At 47.5% G+C, this 16,330-nt stretch overlaps 1 protein-coding gene across 1 annotated transcript in view; it reads right to left on the reverse strand.

Moving 5' to 3' along the window:
• LOC147683120 (inositol polyphosphate-5-phosphatase A-like) overlaps window positions 1–16,330 on the reverse strand; it is a 419,584-nt gene that overhangs the window by 12,024 nt on the left and 391,230 nt on the right. The window contains exon 12 of the mRNA XM_086943599.1: window positions 14,814–14,887. Coding sequence (XP_086799725.1) covers window positions 14,814–14,887 — 74 coding nt within the window. The remainder of the gene's footprint in view (window positions 1–14,813; window positions 14,888–16,330) is intronic.

A 16,330-nucleotide genomic window follows, 5' to 3' on the forward strand; every position in this document is an offset into this window, starting at 1 on the left:
TTTTTTTTTGATTTACTGTTCTAGGATAGTGGATGCCCATCTTGGGGGGGGGTAAATAAAATGCGCAAGATAATTTATTTTCAAGAAGTAGTGACCAATAGCAAATTACAGTGGTTGTCCTGCCTCATACGTTTTAAGAATTAAAATCAAAACAAAACAAATAGGGAGAGGCAGGAGTACAACAATGGAGCGTGTCGGTGAGGGGAGATCAAGGAAATGCTGCTGACAAACGGTGGTGATGAATGGTGGATACAGTTATTTTAAAGAAAAAGCTGGATGGAGGTGGGGAAACAACAGAATATCTGGAGGCCAGGTGTGCAGGGATGAGACACTAACAAGGAGAACGCAGGGAAGGGGTAGAAAGGGAGAGAGAGCAAGAAAACATACAAACTCTCATGGAGGCATAAAAGCAAAAGAAAAAAATTGTTCCCTGAATGTAAGCATTGGAAGTGAGGTTGTAAAAATGTCATAGAACTTTCGTTTGCATTAACAAGTGCAAATGTGTTTTATACAGTGTTAGGCCCCATTCAGGAGCATAAGGGGCAGGCAGGGGTTACTGAGCCACAACCATGGGGGGTTGAGGCCTTTTACCACTGGTGTCTTGGGGGCTCTGCAAACTGGCCCAAATACAATCCTACCTGCAGATGACTATCAGCAGTAGCAAGGGCAAGCAACTCACTGGCTTCTTTGGGAGGTTAGTGTGGGGGTTACTGAGGCTCAAGATTCAATAACAAACCCCAGCAGCACAACAAGACCTATTCCCAGCCTAGTGCTTCTCTTCGTTTCTTACACAGAAAACACAGAATTAGACTACACAATCACTAATACTCGAATACCTAGTTGACAGGAGCGAGTCTGTGCTCTAGGAGCTTCAGTCTGACCAGTCCTTCACCTTCCCCTCATGGGTCCCCGTCTCTGGGCTCCCCCTTACCTTCAGTATTTGAGGTAGATCGGTGGGTGCAGCTCATATTCACCACCCTTTTGCTGTAGTATTAGCACTCAGTCTCTCAGGCCTAGGCCTGTTCAGTCTCTCCCCAAGTAAACAGTAGCCGCGAGGGATCGCGTTAGGCCCTCCCATAGCAGCGGGATCTCACTGGCACAAGGAGCCTCCTGGCCAGACACTGCAGTCTTCTCAAGAGCCATGAGGGAGCTGGTCGCACAGCGCGCCACTCCAAGGGTCGCAGCAGGAGCAGCGCCTTCTGACAGGGGTCGTTTCCTGGTGGGTACACTGATTCCAGATGTCGCTAACTCCAACACTCCAGTTAGTACTTGGCACTCCTTCCTGAACGCTATGGCCGCACGCCACCACAGATGACGATTCTTCAGCATAGCGGATGTCAGGCGCTATCTTTGTTACACAGAGCCTCAAAGAAACACCGTTGATTCTGCATGAGGCACCCCAGGGCACCTCTTGGGTCACTTAATCTTCCAGGCTGGCTCCAATCCAATGACACATTGGCAGTACTGCACTCACTCAGTCCTTTTTTGGGGCACACAGAACACCAGTAGGCGCTTATATCAGATTCCACACAGGAACTTCCCTCTAGATACCTGATGGCTACGGTGAGGATAAAAGAAGGTCGCACTATCGGATCCAGCAGTACAGTGAGTACTTCGGCGCACTTCTTAGCAGTCTCTGTTGGACAGACCATACGTCAAGGTTAATTACAGCAGTCCCTTCCATGAGCCATTCCTCCTGCAGGGTTCGTGCTTCCTTTCCACGCTCACAGGTAGGATAGTTTGGCGTCCAAGACAGCCTAGTAATTCCTCCTTCAGTTCGGAAACCAGACAATAGCAGCCAATCCTTAGCTGTGCGGTGGTCCCCGATTAATCTGCAGAGTATCCGCCCCTTGGTAGGAGAGGAGAGAACAACGAACAACAATGGGTCTTGAGTTTCCATCCTTATCCCCGTTTCAAAGACACAGGGTGTGTACTCTAGATCTGCTTCCTTGGAACCGGTTTGGGTCCGACCCCTTTCACCTTCCAGGCCTGGCCTCCATCTGAAAGGATGCTCTGCCCAGAATGAAAGTTTCCCAGTGGAGTACCCACGACAGAAGTACAAAGAGGTGATAGCAGGCTGCACCCAGCTCTTTATGACCCCTCCTGACAGATCAGGAAAGGAGAGAGTTTGTGCCCCTTCAAAGGGCTGGTTTTCTAACAACAGATACTGCAGGCCCACCCTGTACCCCCCTGCCACCTACATAATGGCAGCTGCAGTCATTGTCATGTCCAGCCCAATGTATCACGGAGGGCCCTGGCATTTCAAAGGAAAGCCTGTCTCCTATTTCCTCATCATAGCGTCTGGCAGGCACCCTCCTACCTGGAAGATACCAGCGCTGTCTAGAGAAAGCATTCTCTCCTCCATCTAGTACTCTAGTCCAGGCTGTGGGCTGCCAAAATGGAATCTGCAGGCCTGTATCACTCGTACCCGGCACAATATCACGTCTAGCACAGACACACACAAATACAGCGCACAGGATGCCACGTTCGGGATTCCGGGTTCATCAGGAGCAGCTGAACTTCATATGAAGATTGCATTTATGTCTCACAGGTAAAAGCCTGTTAACTGAAATTCACCAACTATGGAACGCTGCCACCACAGCGCACCACGTATAAAATACATGCAAGCAACAGTAGTTCCCTGTCACTCTGAGGGTGCACCTCTACCGTTTCAAGACTAGAGGCCTGACTTAAGAGTTTGGGTTACTCCGGCTGGGTTACTCCGTCATATATATGACAGATATCCCTTCTGCCTTATTACAAGTTCAAACATATTCTATGGCCCTTGTAATAAAGCGCACGAGAAATTCATAACGTTTCTGACAAAGTAACCCATCCCCCAAACTCTAAATCAGACCCTTGCTCCAGAACCTAACACTGTCAAAAGACCAGGCTTAGATCAATGCAACCACATGGTATTAGTGTGGGGCATGACAAAAAAAACACCAAAAAAACAGGATCACTGGTATGCAGTTTGGGCACGCCAGACATGGGACACGACTGTACATCATGCAGGGCATAATCCCATCCCACCATACTGGTTTAAAGAACTCTAAAGCCTTAGCATTATCACGCATTTACAGGCATTTACACACATTTTAAATGCACTGCCATTTTGTTGTCCCTTGTTGTACCTTACACATTTAGTCTAAGTGTTTAAATAAGCATAGCCTCTTTTGGAAGTTGACACAATGGAACAATGGAGCAATAACTGCAGATTGATTCTTTGATGTCAGACTTTTTGCTCTAGCTTACTGTATCGCCTTCAAAAACTTCTCCCAATCTTCTCCTGAGAAGAGTCCACCACCGGGTCACTAGTGTCTATCCGTAGTTTTTGGCTGTACCACACATTCTTTTCCCCATTCAAATGCATTGAGGAAAAGTGTATATATGTAGTACCAAAATGTATGCGTTAGCATGACATGCTCCAACTGACCAGGGTGGCAAGCGCTGGTCCACTGATATGGCGATTTGCATGTAGATTCTTTTTGATGCTTGCGGGCTATTTTTGCATTAAATGTGTGTTAGACTTCTATGAGCTTTCTCCAGGGCATGTTTTCTTTTACAAAGGATACAAGACCTCCAGTCAAAAGCATGATAAAAAAGAAATGCTCCAGGGGAGAGACAAAGAGTAGAGGAAGATGGAAAGCCACTGAATAAGAAACAAACAAATGGGAATAACAAGAAAGCAAACAGACTGTTGCAGAACAGCTTGAGAAGACGTATATAGAACAGTATGCTGGATCGGAATGTAGAAACTGGGGTATGACGGTGGTGCATTTTTGAATGCAATACAGGAGAAGCTTGGAAAGACAGATCTCTGCATTGTCTTTGCTGTAGGATACTTATTGTGGGCTTTGGTGTGCTATGATATTTACAGAGTTCTGGGTGTTGCCAGTGCTTAGTTTCTAAAAGAAAAAAAAAAGTGTGCGGGCTCTCATCAGGAGACCACTGCAGCTTTCACCTGCTGGCATTGCCAATAACAGTATCAACAGATAACCATTGCATTCCTACATGTGTGACTGTTCAGACCATTCCAGGCTCTCATAGCCATAACAATGGCATGGGCAGCAGTAGTTATTTTTAATGTGACTTTAATTAATAAACAATTGTTGTTGTGCTCATCTCTGACTGGGACAAACAGCGCCACCTTGTGGCAGACTGCATAAGTGCCGGTGTTGACAATTAAGTGCCAGTGCTGAGCACCAGAAACCACAGGCTCAAATTAAGTACTGGGTGTTGCAAAATTGAAGGAGCAGACACTGGTGCTAAAAGTCCTTGCCAGTCCCTGCCGTGGGCACTGTACATCAGGCCCTCAGAAGAGACTCCCAACTTTCACAGTATGATAAGAGACATTGCATATATGTTGAGCTGTAGATAGGTTTGGTCACCGAAGTGATACATGCACATCCGATAACACTCCGACTGAGGCATTCTCAAGATATGCACACCATGGCTTCGTACGAGTGGATGTCTCAAGCGAGGTAAGATTGCTGACGTCTGCTCCGCCTGCTGGGATGCTGCATACTTTGCTTGCTACTGTGGCTCAGATTCAGTGATTAATTTGTAAATATATAAGTGCCCGGGCTCTCGTCAGGAGGCAGCTTGCACCAGCCCATTTCTCCTGTTAGAGCAGCCTAAAACAGAACCAACTACTAACCATGAAAGTAGGGCAAGGGTGTGGCGTAATGGCTAGAGCTGCCGACTTTGTAGTCGGGAAACGAAGTCTGAGTCTCGGCATCGGCTCAAAAACTTGTGTTTCAGGGAAAATCTCTTAATCTCCTCATAAATGAATGTGTCCTTAACTGGTGCTCATGAAAAGCGCCGGTGTTGATGCTTAAGTGCCGGTGATGATCACTGAAAACCACCGGCTCAAATGAAGCACTGCTCAGACGTGAGAATTGCATTGCTAGAGTGGTCAAGAGCAGGTGAAATGAGGTGGAAACTGGAAGTGATGTGGGTGATACGAATTAATGCTAGCGCACATAGTTGTCTTTTATGTGCACTTGGGACCAGAGTTCTTTGAAAGGAAGGAGTTCAAAATGAATGAGTCAGTCGATAATGTTAGAAAAAGGCGGTGAAAATATTTCTAGAATGCATAGTCTGGCACCGAGCTGATGAAGTAACCGGAAGTGGCACAACAAAGAAACTTGCAGCTCACTTGTATGAGAAGTTAAAAACAAAGTTAAAAAGAAACCTGGAAGTGAATTTTGTATGCATATTTGTATCCGTTTTGAAAAAAGATCATGTTTGCACTGTTTGTTTCTGAAAGAAAAGTGAAGACAACTAGAGTGCATGCAAAATGGCTTTCATTTTCAAAACATAAAAGCTAGCTGGTGCAGCTTTGTTAATTTCCATAATTTTGGAATTGCTCATAATTACTCTCCTTGTGGCAGCTGTCCATGTCAATAGTCGCTTGAGAATTTGTCAACCTAAAAACCCTGAAATTTTTCCTGCAGTGCAAAATCTCCTGAATGCTTGTCATAGACCTTTCCTAAAGCTCCCTGAACTGTAATGTTTAAGTACATTCTTCCCTGGAAATCAGTGACTTCTCCAAGGGTTTCTTGGTGCTCACAAACGGTAATATATATATATGCACTTGTGTGGTATATAGTAACGTGTCTTAAAAATAATTTGAATGTGAAAACATGCCTGTAGGAGGCAACACTGTCTAAATGTATAGGATTCTTGTTTCCAGTGCCCCCGCTCTTTCTGATATTATCATCCCCAGCCTGATGAAATGCTCGCTTAGAATTGCTGGGAGATTAACAAGTAAATGTTAATTGATACAGGTCTCTCTGCAACATACACAACCTGCAGCTACAGTGCTCTTTCAGAGCTTGTGGAAAAGGTTTGGTTCTTTGTCGTTCTTGGGCCCCTGCCTTCGTTCAGAGTGATGCTTCTCACAACAGGTAACACTGGGGCGGATCACAGGCAGGAGTACCAAGCATATGGACACAATGTGAATTCACAGCCAGGAGTACCAAAAATATGCACGTAATGTGAGATCATAGGCAGGAGTACCACAAATATGGACACAATGTGAGATCACAGGCAGGAGTACCAAACATATGGGCACAATGAAGCATGAGATCTCGTACCTGGCTGGCATGAACCTTTCTGAAGCAGCAATTAGGGACAGACAAAGGGTGGGTCAGGCTCAGAAACGTCCTCACCTTGATCCACAGAAATTACAGTCCCACCCCTCACCTCTACCATCTACCAAAGAGCAGTGCATACACCTCCTTGTTAACACAATTAATCAGATTGCTTAAAATAGTTCTGTATCCTGCTTACTCCAATGTCCGATCTCCACCCTCCAGGCACAGGAATTCAGGCAATACCCTTTCACTAAGAGGCCTTCCTCACCCCGTCTTGTGCCATGCCATAACCAGGGGGACTCGAATTGGATTCCACTATGCTTTCATAATTATTATTCTGAGACAGACTTTAACAGAACATTAGAAAGGGTGAACATAAGATGACATCCGCTTCAGCATCTGCAGAATCTCCTTTTTGTTGTTAGCATTATTTACTCCGTATACTCTATCACGCGGCTATGATCATGAGTTTACTGCTGTTTAAGAACACAGTTTAAACCTCTCTATTTTGCCCTATATATGGTTCAAGCCACTACTTTACGCTTCCAGCCATGCAGCTGATCAGCTATTGTAGCCGAAGGGGTGGTCTAGCGGTAGCCTGTTAGGGGACCGAATGTTCGCCTATCTGCAGCCTTCGATACAGCTCGCCACAAAGTCCTGCTGGAGCGCTTCGCAGGTATTGGGGTGGGTGGTGCGTCTCTTGGCCTTCCCGTTTCATTTCTGACAAATAGAGAGCAGGCCGTGACTTTTGGGGAATTTAATTCAACATCTTTATTTAGGTTTGCCTTGTGTTGTTCTCCTGGGTCTTCACTGAGCCCAACGCTCTTTAATATTTATATGGCTCCTTTAGCCAAACTAATTCGGTCTTTTGGATTTTCCACAGTGGCCTATGCTGATGATACCCAAATTGGTGTCTCTACTTCTAGTAATATAGATGGGGTTGCTGACACGTTCAACAGCTGCATGAGTGCTATTGCTGGGTGGACGAGCAGGAATAGCTTAAAGCTGAACTCAGAAAAAAACAGAGCTCCTTCTGTTTGGTAAGTACACAACCTTTTGGAATCAATCCTGTTGGCCTTAGGCCTTGGGTTACCGCCTTCCCCAGTATATAAAGTCAGGAAATTTGGGGTATTCGTTGATGCTAAACTACCTTTTAAGGATCAGATTAATAAACTAACTTCATCAATATTTTTTTCTTTTGAAAACAGTAAGGAAGGTTCGGCCTTGTATCCCTTTCGAGTTGCAAAAATCGGTAGTCATTGCCCTGGTAATGTCCAGACTGGATTATTTCAACGCTTTGTATCTTGGTGAAATGGGAATCATTGCTTTTCTACAGTCAGAACGTGGACCCTCCATAGGTGACTGGTACCCACTATGGTGGAAGTGGTTCTTCTATTCGTGTAGCCCTACACTGGTTGCTTTATGCTTTATGTGGCTTTATGTAAGACTACTCGTATTGAAGAAATTGTTCATCCCTTTTGCCAGCAGCACTATCTTGTGAGGCAGATTTTTAGAACAGCCTATCACACAAAACAGCTAGAAGAGGGGGGTCATCTTAAGACACATCACATGCCACCAAAATACCTTAAAGCTAGCATTTCGTGATCTAGGCAGTCATACAAATGCTTACCAGATCCGAGTGTTCCTTTAAGTTTGATCAGTACTCTAAAATTGAAAAGAAACCACCAGCAGTATTACTAGACCTGTTGATATCAACTTGCAGTGTATTAAATGTTTTCTTTAAATAGTCCACTGGCAGGTCAGATGTCTGTATGTTCATTGTTTGGCTCTAACAGATGATTAATGCTTTATAAACAGACCTTATGAGGAGAATGAAACCTTCAGGCCAGTTATTAGTAAGACCTCTCTAATAGTGTGTGGTAAGCAAAGTGGGATGGAAGCCCTTCTGGGCCCTGAACAACCTACAGCAAGTAACGGAGTACCTGAGGATGTATAATCCCTGTGTCAAGGGGGTGTAACAGTATCTTCAGAAGCACATGTCTGTTGCCAGGATCCCTTGCACTTCATTTGTCACTGCTCTGATTTTTATCTCCAATTGAGCATACATTCATTTTGAGTTTTGATGAAAGACCTTCTTGAACACATGTCCTACTTTCAGTGCATAGAAGATTAACATGATTTCACATGGGGCGCACTGCTCCTTGTTTTCAGGAAGGGGTGGCAAATTCTAGGGGTAAACCTTCAGATTGTTTTGGGTTGTACAAACTATGGTATAATCACACTTGGTCTCCGCACCCATTCTGGTTAACCTTCTGACTCAGAGTAATCAATGGGGAATAACATAAACCACACTGGCGGACTGGAACTACATTAGATACCGCATTGGTGGTGAAATGTCATCAAGGAAATGCTATGTTACTGACTTATTCCAAGTCTAGTTAATCAAATACATTCACAATGTAACCATTCGTTACTAACAAACACAATGATCTAGTTAAAATAAAGATAGATTAAAAAAAAATGGAGTCCGGTATTTATGAAGAAACAATGTGTCTGGATTTTCAAAAATGTGTCCATTATTTATCTGGGCAGATTAGTGTGCTACTAAACGTACCACAATTGAACGCTGTGAATATGATCTTTTATGTTTCCTATCAAATCACAATAACATAGACAACAAATGCATACATGGGTGTCCCATAACCCGGACAGACATCTGTAAGTCAAAATCTGCTTCACAGCCAAAAGGCTGAGAATTTCAGCAAGCACTCTGGCGCCAATGCTCACATATATTGGAAATCCGCTTTGGAAGTCCGGGACACATCAAGATGCCGCACAGACCATGCAATGTTCCAGTGACTCACTTAAATCTGCATGGATGACTAATATATGGAGGGTGGAAGCTGCAATCTTTAATGCACACAACAAAACTAGTCCTATTAGTGAACATTCCACAGTGGACTGGCAAAAAATGTGGAATCAATTACTCCTGAATAAAGGGGGCTTTACTGGTGATTGACAAGATTGACAAGTGAGTGTGAAGCAATACTGAATTGGGTACAATGTACTCAACCAGTGTTGCATTAAAGAGTGTCACAGACAGAGGGAAGGTGTTTTCAAAGGACTGGTCTGAATGATCAACAAGCAGGCAAGGAAGGTAAGACTCCGAAAGACTGAATATGCTGTGTTTGTGACACACATGGATATGATCATGGTGACACTTCCAGAGATAACACAACCAGCAGTGATAGTTAATTTCTCCGTGTTGCTCCAGTTTCCATCTTGAAATTAAAGAGAGAAAACTTTCTATTACACCTGGGATCATATTAGCCCCGCATTAGAATCTCACAATCTCTCATTGTTGCTGGGTATGATCTCTTCTAGTTGGGAGCTAGGGGGATATGATCTCTTCTGGTTGGGAGCTGAGGGGGGTATGATCTCTTCTGGTTGGGAGCTGGTTGTATGATCTCTTCTGGTTATGAGCTGAGGGGGTATCCTGAGGGGGTATGATCTCTTCTGGTTGGGAGCTGGGGGGGTATGATCTCTTCTGGTTGGGAGCTGAGGGGGGTACGATCTCTTCTGGTTGGGAGCTGAGGGGGGTATGATCTCTTCTGGTTAGGTGCTGAGGGGGTATGATCTCTTCTGGTTAGGTGCTGAAGGGGTATGATCTCTTCTGGTTAGGAGCTGAGGGGGTATGATCTCTTCTGGTTGAGAGCTGAGGGGGTATGATCTCTTCTGTTTGGGAGCTGAGGGGGAATGATCTCTTCTGGTTGGGAGCTGAGGGGGTATCCTGAGGGGGTATGATCTCTTCTGGTTAGGAGCTGCGGGGGTATCCTGAGGGGGTATGATCTCTTCTGGTTGGGAGCTGAGGGGTATGATCTATTCTGGTTGGGAGCTGAGGGGGTATGATCTCTTCTGGTTGGGAGCTGAGGGGGTATGAGCGCTTCTGGTTGGGAGCTGAGGGGGGTACGATCTCTTCTGGTTGGGAGCTGAGGGGGGCATGATCTCTTCTGGTTAGGTGCTGAGGGGGTATGATCTCTTCTGGTTAGGAGCTGAGGGGGTATGATCTCTTCTGGTTGAGAGCTGAGGGGGTATGATCTCTTCTGTTTGGGAGCTGAGGGGGAATGATCTCTTCTGGTTGGGAGCTGAGGGGGTATCCTGAGGGGGTATGATCTCTTCTGGTTAGGAGCTGCGGGGTATCCTGAGGGGGTATGATCTCTTCTGGTTGGGAGCTGAGGGGTATGATCTATTCTGGTTGGGAGCTGAGGCGGGTATGATCTCTTCTGGTTGGGAGCTAGGGGGGTATGATCTCTTCTGGTTGGGAGCTGAGGGGGTATGAGCTCTTCTGGTTGGGAGCTGAGGGGGTATGATCTCTTCTGGTTGGGAGCTGAGGGGGGTATGATCTCTTCTGGTTGGGAGCTGAGGGGGGTATGATCTCTTCTGGTTAGGTGCTGAGGGGGTATGATCTCTTCTGGTTAGGAGCTGAGGGGGTATGATCTCTTCTGGTTGAGAGCTGAGGGGGTATGATCTCTTCTGGTTGGGAGCTAGGGGGGTATGATCTCTTCTGGTTGGGAGCTGAGGGGGTATCCTGAGGGGGTATGATCTCTTCTGGTTGGGAGCTGAAGGGGTATGATCTCTTCTGGTTGGGAGCTGGGGGTATGATCTCTTCTGGTTAGGTGCTGAGGGGGTATGATCTCTTCTGGTTGGGAGCTGAGGCGGGTATGATCTCTTCTGGTTGGGAGCTAGGGGGGTATGATCTCTTCTGGTTGGGAGCTGAGGGGGGTATGATCTCTTCTGGTTGGGAGCTGAGGGGGGTATGATCTCTTCTGGTTAGGTGCTGAGGGGGTATGATCTCTTCTGGTTAGGAGCTGAGGGGGTATGATCTCTTCTGGTTGAGAGCTGAGGGGGTATGATCTTTTCTGTTTGGGAGCTGAGGGGGAATGATCTCTTCTGGTTGGGAGCTGAGGGGGTATCCTGAGGGGGTATGATCTCTTCTGGTTAGGAGCTGCGGGGGTATCCTGAGGGGGTATGATCTCTTCTGGTTGGGAGCTGAGGGGTATGATCTCTTCTGGTTGGGAGCTGAGGCAGGTATGATCTCTTCTGGTTGGGAGCTAGGGGGTATGATCTCTTCTGGTTGGGAGCTGAGGGGGTATGATCTCTTCTGGTTGGGAGCTGAGGGGGTATGAGCTCTTCTGGTTGGGAGCTGAGGGGGTATGATCTCTTCTGGTTGGGAGCTGAGGGGGTATCCTGAGGGGGTATGATCTCTTCTGGTTGGGAGCTGAAGGGGTATGATCTCTTCTGGTTGGGAGCTGGGGGGTATGATCTCTTCTGGTTATGAGCTGAGGGGGTATCCTGAGGGGGGTATGATCTCTTCTGGTTGGGATCTGGGGGGTATGATCTCTTCTGGTTGGGAGCCGAGTATCCTGAGGGGGTATGATCTCTTCTGGTTGGGAGCTGAGGGGGTATGATCTCTTCTGGATGGGAGCTGAGGGGGTATGATATCTTCTGGTTGGGAGCTAGGGGGGTATGATCTCTTCTGGTTGGGAGCTGAGGGGGTATGATCTCTTCTGGTTGGGAGCTAGGGGGATATGATCTCTTCTGGTTGGGAGCTGAGGGGGTATGATCTCTTCTGGATGGGAGCTGAGGGGGTATCCTGAGGGGGTATGATCTCTTCTGGTTGGGAGCTGAGGGGGTATGAACTCTTCTGGTTGGGAGCTGAGGGGGTATGATCTCTTCTGGTTGGGAGCTGAGGGGGTATCCCGAGGGGGTATGATCTCTTCTGGTTGGGAGCTGAGGGGGTATCCTGAGGGGGTATGATCTCTTCTGGTTGGGAGCTGAGGAGGTATGATCTCTTCTGGTTGGGAGCTGTTTTTTTTTTGAGTCCTCATTTCACCGTTGGCAAACACAAATAAACACTAATAGCCCTAGTTGTGTCCTGGGCGCCTCGGGCTGAAGTTATTGCTTATGCCTTAGGCCGGCCCGGCCTGCCCATTTTTTCCAGCGCGTGGTGTAATCATAGGACCCCGGGGCTTTAGACCAACCTTATTTCTTTTCCCCACTCTAACAAGGGATTCCACACCATACTATTACATTTTGTGTAATGCCAGCTTCAAGGCGTGCCATTCTCAATACAGCTCTAAGCCAATTCTTGTACAGGGGGGGGGGGGGGGGGGGGGGCTCGGCCCTTTCCAGATCTTACAAATGTCTCTCTACGGGCAACAAGAACAAGGTTAAAAAATAAAGCCACCTGTGTTTCCCTAAATCTGCAAACAAAGTCCGTGTCTAACCCCCAAAAAATTCTAACTGTGTTCATCTTCATGTTAACCTTATAAATGCCCTCCAAAGCTCTCTCAACATTGGCCCAGAAAAGATCTAATCTGGGACATTCATAAAATATATGGATATCGTCGGCCTCTAGTAAACCACATCTAGGGCAACAGCATGGTGAAGAGGCAAACATCTAGGGCAACAGCATGGTGAAGAGGCAAACTTAGCTATCTTTTTGGGGGTGTAATATAACCTGTTTAAGACGAAGAAATGGTTTTTCTTAAGAGAAGCAGACCTAACAAATCTGTAAAGATAGTGGAGAGATGTTTCGTATAGTGTGCTTGAAGCGGCCTCTAAGGGAGATGAATTCCAAACAGTATGCAATGATGGTATATGCCCTTCCTCGACCTCAAGCATGCTTCTATACCAAAAACCCACTTCTTTTTTCTTATACCCAGATGTTAAAAGGGCGGATTCAAAGTCCCAGTTGCCACAGATGTTAGGCTTCTCTTCTGGTTGGGAGCTGAGGGGTATGATCTCTTCTGGTTGGGAGCTGAGGCGGGTATGATCTCTTCTGGTTGGGAACTAGGGGGGTATGATCTCTTCTGGTTGGGAGCTAGGGGGGTATGATCTCTTCTGGTTGGGAGCTGAGGGGGTATGATCTCTTCTGGTTGGGAGCTAGGGGGATATGATCTCTTCTGGTTGGGAGCTGAGGGGGTATGATCTCTTCTGGTTGGGAGCTGGTTGTATGATCTCTTCTGGTTATGAGCTGAGGGGGTATCCTGAGGGGGTATGATCTCTTCTGGTTGGGAGCTGGGGGGTATGATCTCTTCTGGTTGTGAGCTGAGGGGGTATCCTGAGGGGGTATGAGCTCTTCTGGTTGGGAGCTGGGGGTATGATCTCTTCTGGTTGGGAGCTTAGTATCCTGAGGGGGTATGATCTCTTCTGGTTGGGAGCTGAGGGGGTATGATCTCTTTTGGATGGGAGCTGAGGGGGTATCCTGAGGGGGTATGATCTCTTCTGGTTGGGAGCTGAGGGGGTATGATCTCTTCTGGTTGGGAGCTGAGGGGGTATACCGAGGGGGGTATGATCTCTTCTGGTTGTGAGCTGAGGGGGTATCCTGAGGGGGTATGATCTCTTCTGGCTGGGAGCTGAGGGGGTATGATCTCTTCTGGTTGGGAGCTGAGGGGGTATCCTGAGGGGGTATGTTCTCTTCTGGTTGGGAGCTGAGGGGGTATGATCTCTTCTTGTTGGGAGCTGGGGGTATGATCTCTTCTGGTTGGAAGCTGGGGGGGTATGATCTCTTCTGGTTGGGAGCTAGGGGGGTATGATCTCTTCTGGTTGGGAGCTGGGGGTATGATCTCTTCTGGTTGGGAGCTGGGGGGTATGATCTCTTCTGGTTGGGAGCTAGGGGGGTATGATCTCTTCTGGTTGGGAGCTGGGGGGTATGATCTCTTCTGGTTGCGAGATAGGGGGTATGATCTCTTCTGGTTGGGAGCTGAGGGGGCATGATCTCTTCTGGTTGGGAGCTAGGGGGTATGATCTCTTCTGGTTGGGAGCTGGGGGTATGATCTCTTCTGGTTGGGAGCTGGGGGGTATGATCTCTTCTGGTTGGGAGCAGAGGGGGTATCCTGAGGGGGTATGATCTCTTCTGGTTGGGAGCTGAGGGGGTATCCTGAGGGGGTATGATCTCTTCTGGTTGGGAGCTGAGGGGGTATGATCTTTTCTGGTTGAGAGCTGGGGGGGGTATGATCTCTTCTGGTTGGGAGCTGCTGGGGGGTTATGATCTCTTCCGGTTGGGAGCTGAGAGTAGCATCAATAACACATGATATTCTCTCTCAATCCATGGGTACTGAGACACTCTTCTTGCTTCAGAGGAAAGAAACTGCTCCCACTAACTTCAGACATGATCTTGCCTGTTACAGTTATGGAAATGTGTTATGTTTCCAACATTCCATTGCAGTAGCCCTGTGGCACCTGAAGTAACCCTAATCCAAGGAACAAACTGAAGTCACATACAGGGTCAGTGATGGTGCAGCGCTCACCATAAGGTTACCAGGAGCCAGGATCTGTTCACAGTGATAGGCCAGTACACCACCTTGAGAAGCTGCACACTGAGGCTTACTCTTACATGGAGCCTCTTCCCAAGTAACCAACAGATCTGCAGAGTATATTGTGCTGAGGCTGTGAGGGAGGAGTTTCGGATAGCTTCCATGTCCACGTCCACCCATATTACTTTCCGTCCTCCTATGCAGGCTCGAGACAGAGATGAGTAAGTGCGAGGAGCTTGTGGGATGCAGACAGACTTGACAAGACATCTAGTGCTCCCACAGAAAAATGTAAAAGGTTGCGCTCTCTATTCATCAGCATTCAAGAGTTCTAAGCTCCAAGCGGCAAGAGGCGATTCTATCAGGTGTTACCCAACTATACCGACATGCTAAAAATAAATAACAAACAAGTGTTGTATTAAAGAATGGCACGTACCTTGGGGGGAAACGAATTGGCTCCTCAAACAGAACATTCTGGAATGGCAACAGCTCCTTGTCATAGGCCTGCAACTGGAAGGAAGCACAGAAGGGCGGGGTCAACAAAGGCCAGAATTCTGCAGCACCTGTTCTCTTATTGCACCGTTTCCACCCAAGCACATCTATCTCCCTTGTAACCAGTGGGGCGGGAGGAGGGGGTCAGGCCCCATCTCAAGCTCTCCCTTGACATTCCAGAGGCCCAGTAACTGTCTAATTGTACCTCTGTAACAAAGCTATACCTGGCTGAAACTGGTCCTGGGTTGATTGTGTTCTGGTTCAGAGAGGGCCTGGTCTGGCAGCTCGGACTGGACTGTTTCCATGAGGGGCAGACTCAAGACAGATTGGCATATGGCTGGGTCCAAACTGAGGTGGAATGCTGGGCAAAAAATTATAGACTGGGATTCAGCTAGAGCAATGGTCAGTGGTTGAGATTAATTAATTCCATCTACCACCTTGTTGTTTTTCCAGCAGATAGCTGACCCCAAAAAGCATGGTTCCAGCCCTCTGACTCTAGGGTGTTCAAGTGCAAGTTCCAACTCCACAGTATCAGCACTTGCTCCCCAAGTCCAGAGTGCACAACCACTGTCCCTGAAGTCCGACTGCCCAGTCACTGCTCCTCGACTCCAGAGTGCACACTGCTCCCTGCCAGAGCAGTGGCGGCTGCTAACAAAACAAAGTGGGGCAGCGCGCAATGGGGTGGGAGGGGAATAATATTTTTTTTTAATGACTTACCTGCCGCTGTCAGAGTCCAGCATTATCCAGGATTGACCGCACTGCACATGCTCCCAGATTCCCTACCCAATGCTAACGCTGTTCTCATGCTATTACCCAGTATGAGAGCAGCGCCAGGATTGGCCTTAGCGGGCTGAACTAACGCTTGCTCAGGCACTGGAAGTCTGTTCCTTTTCTCCACTTGGCTGTGCAATACAGCTGGGTTGGGGAAATGTAAGTGAGCCTGTTGGTTTGGCCATCCTAAGACGGCCGTCCAAACCGACATGAGCACTTACAGTGCACAACTCTCCTCCTCCTTGCTGCCTTCTTAGAGGATGGCCCGCCCTGTCCTAGACTCGGGCCGCTCGGCTCATACAAGGAAAAATAAAATGATAATAAATCGTTTTATTATCTTTTTTTATCTCCTGGCTCTGAGCAGTGGGGCGACGCTCCTCTGCCATAATGGAGGAGCCGCCTCTGAGCCACAGTGCACAGTCACTGCCTCTGAAGCCAGACTGAGCAGTCACTGCTCATCGACTCCAGAGTAAACAATGCTCCCTGCCAGAGTGCACAGCCACTGCCCTGACGCCAAACGGCATAGTAACTGCAGCCTGACTCCAGAGAGTGCACTGTTCTCCAGAAAATAACTACTCCCCAAATCCAGAGTGAACAACCACTGCTTCTCTACTCCATAGTGCCCAGCAAGTGCCCCTGATGCCAGGCAGCAAAGTCACTGCTCCCTGGCTCAAGAGTGCACACTGCTCC

This window comes from Lissotriton vulgaris, chromosome 11 (genome assembly GCF_964263255.1).
Source record: "Lissotriton vulgaris chromosome 11, aLisVul1.2, whole genome shotgun sequence".
Lineage (NCBI taxonomy): Eukaryota > Metazoa > Chordata > Amphibia > Caudata > Salamandridae > Lissotriton > Lissotriton vulgaris.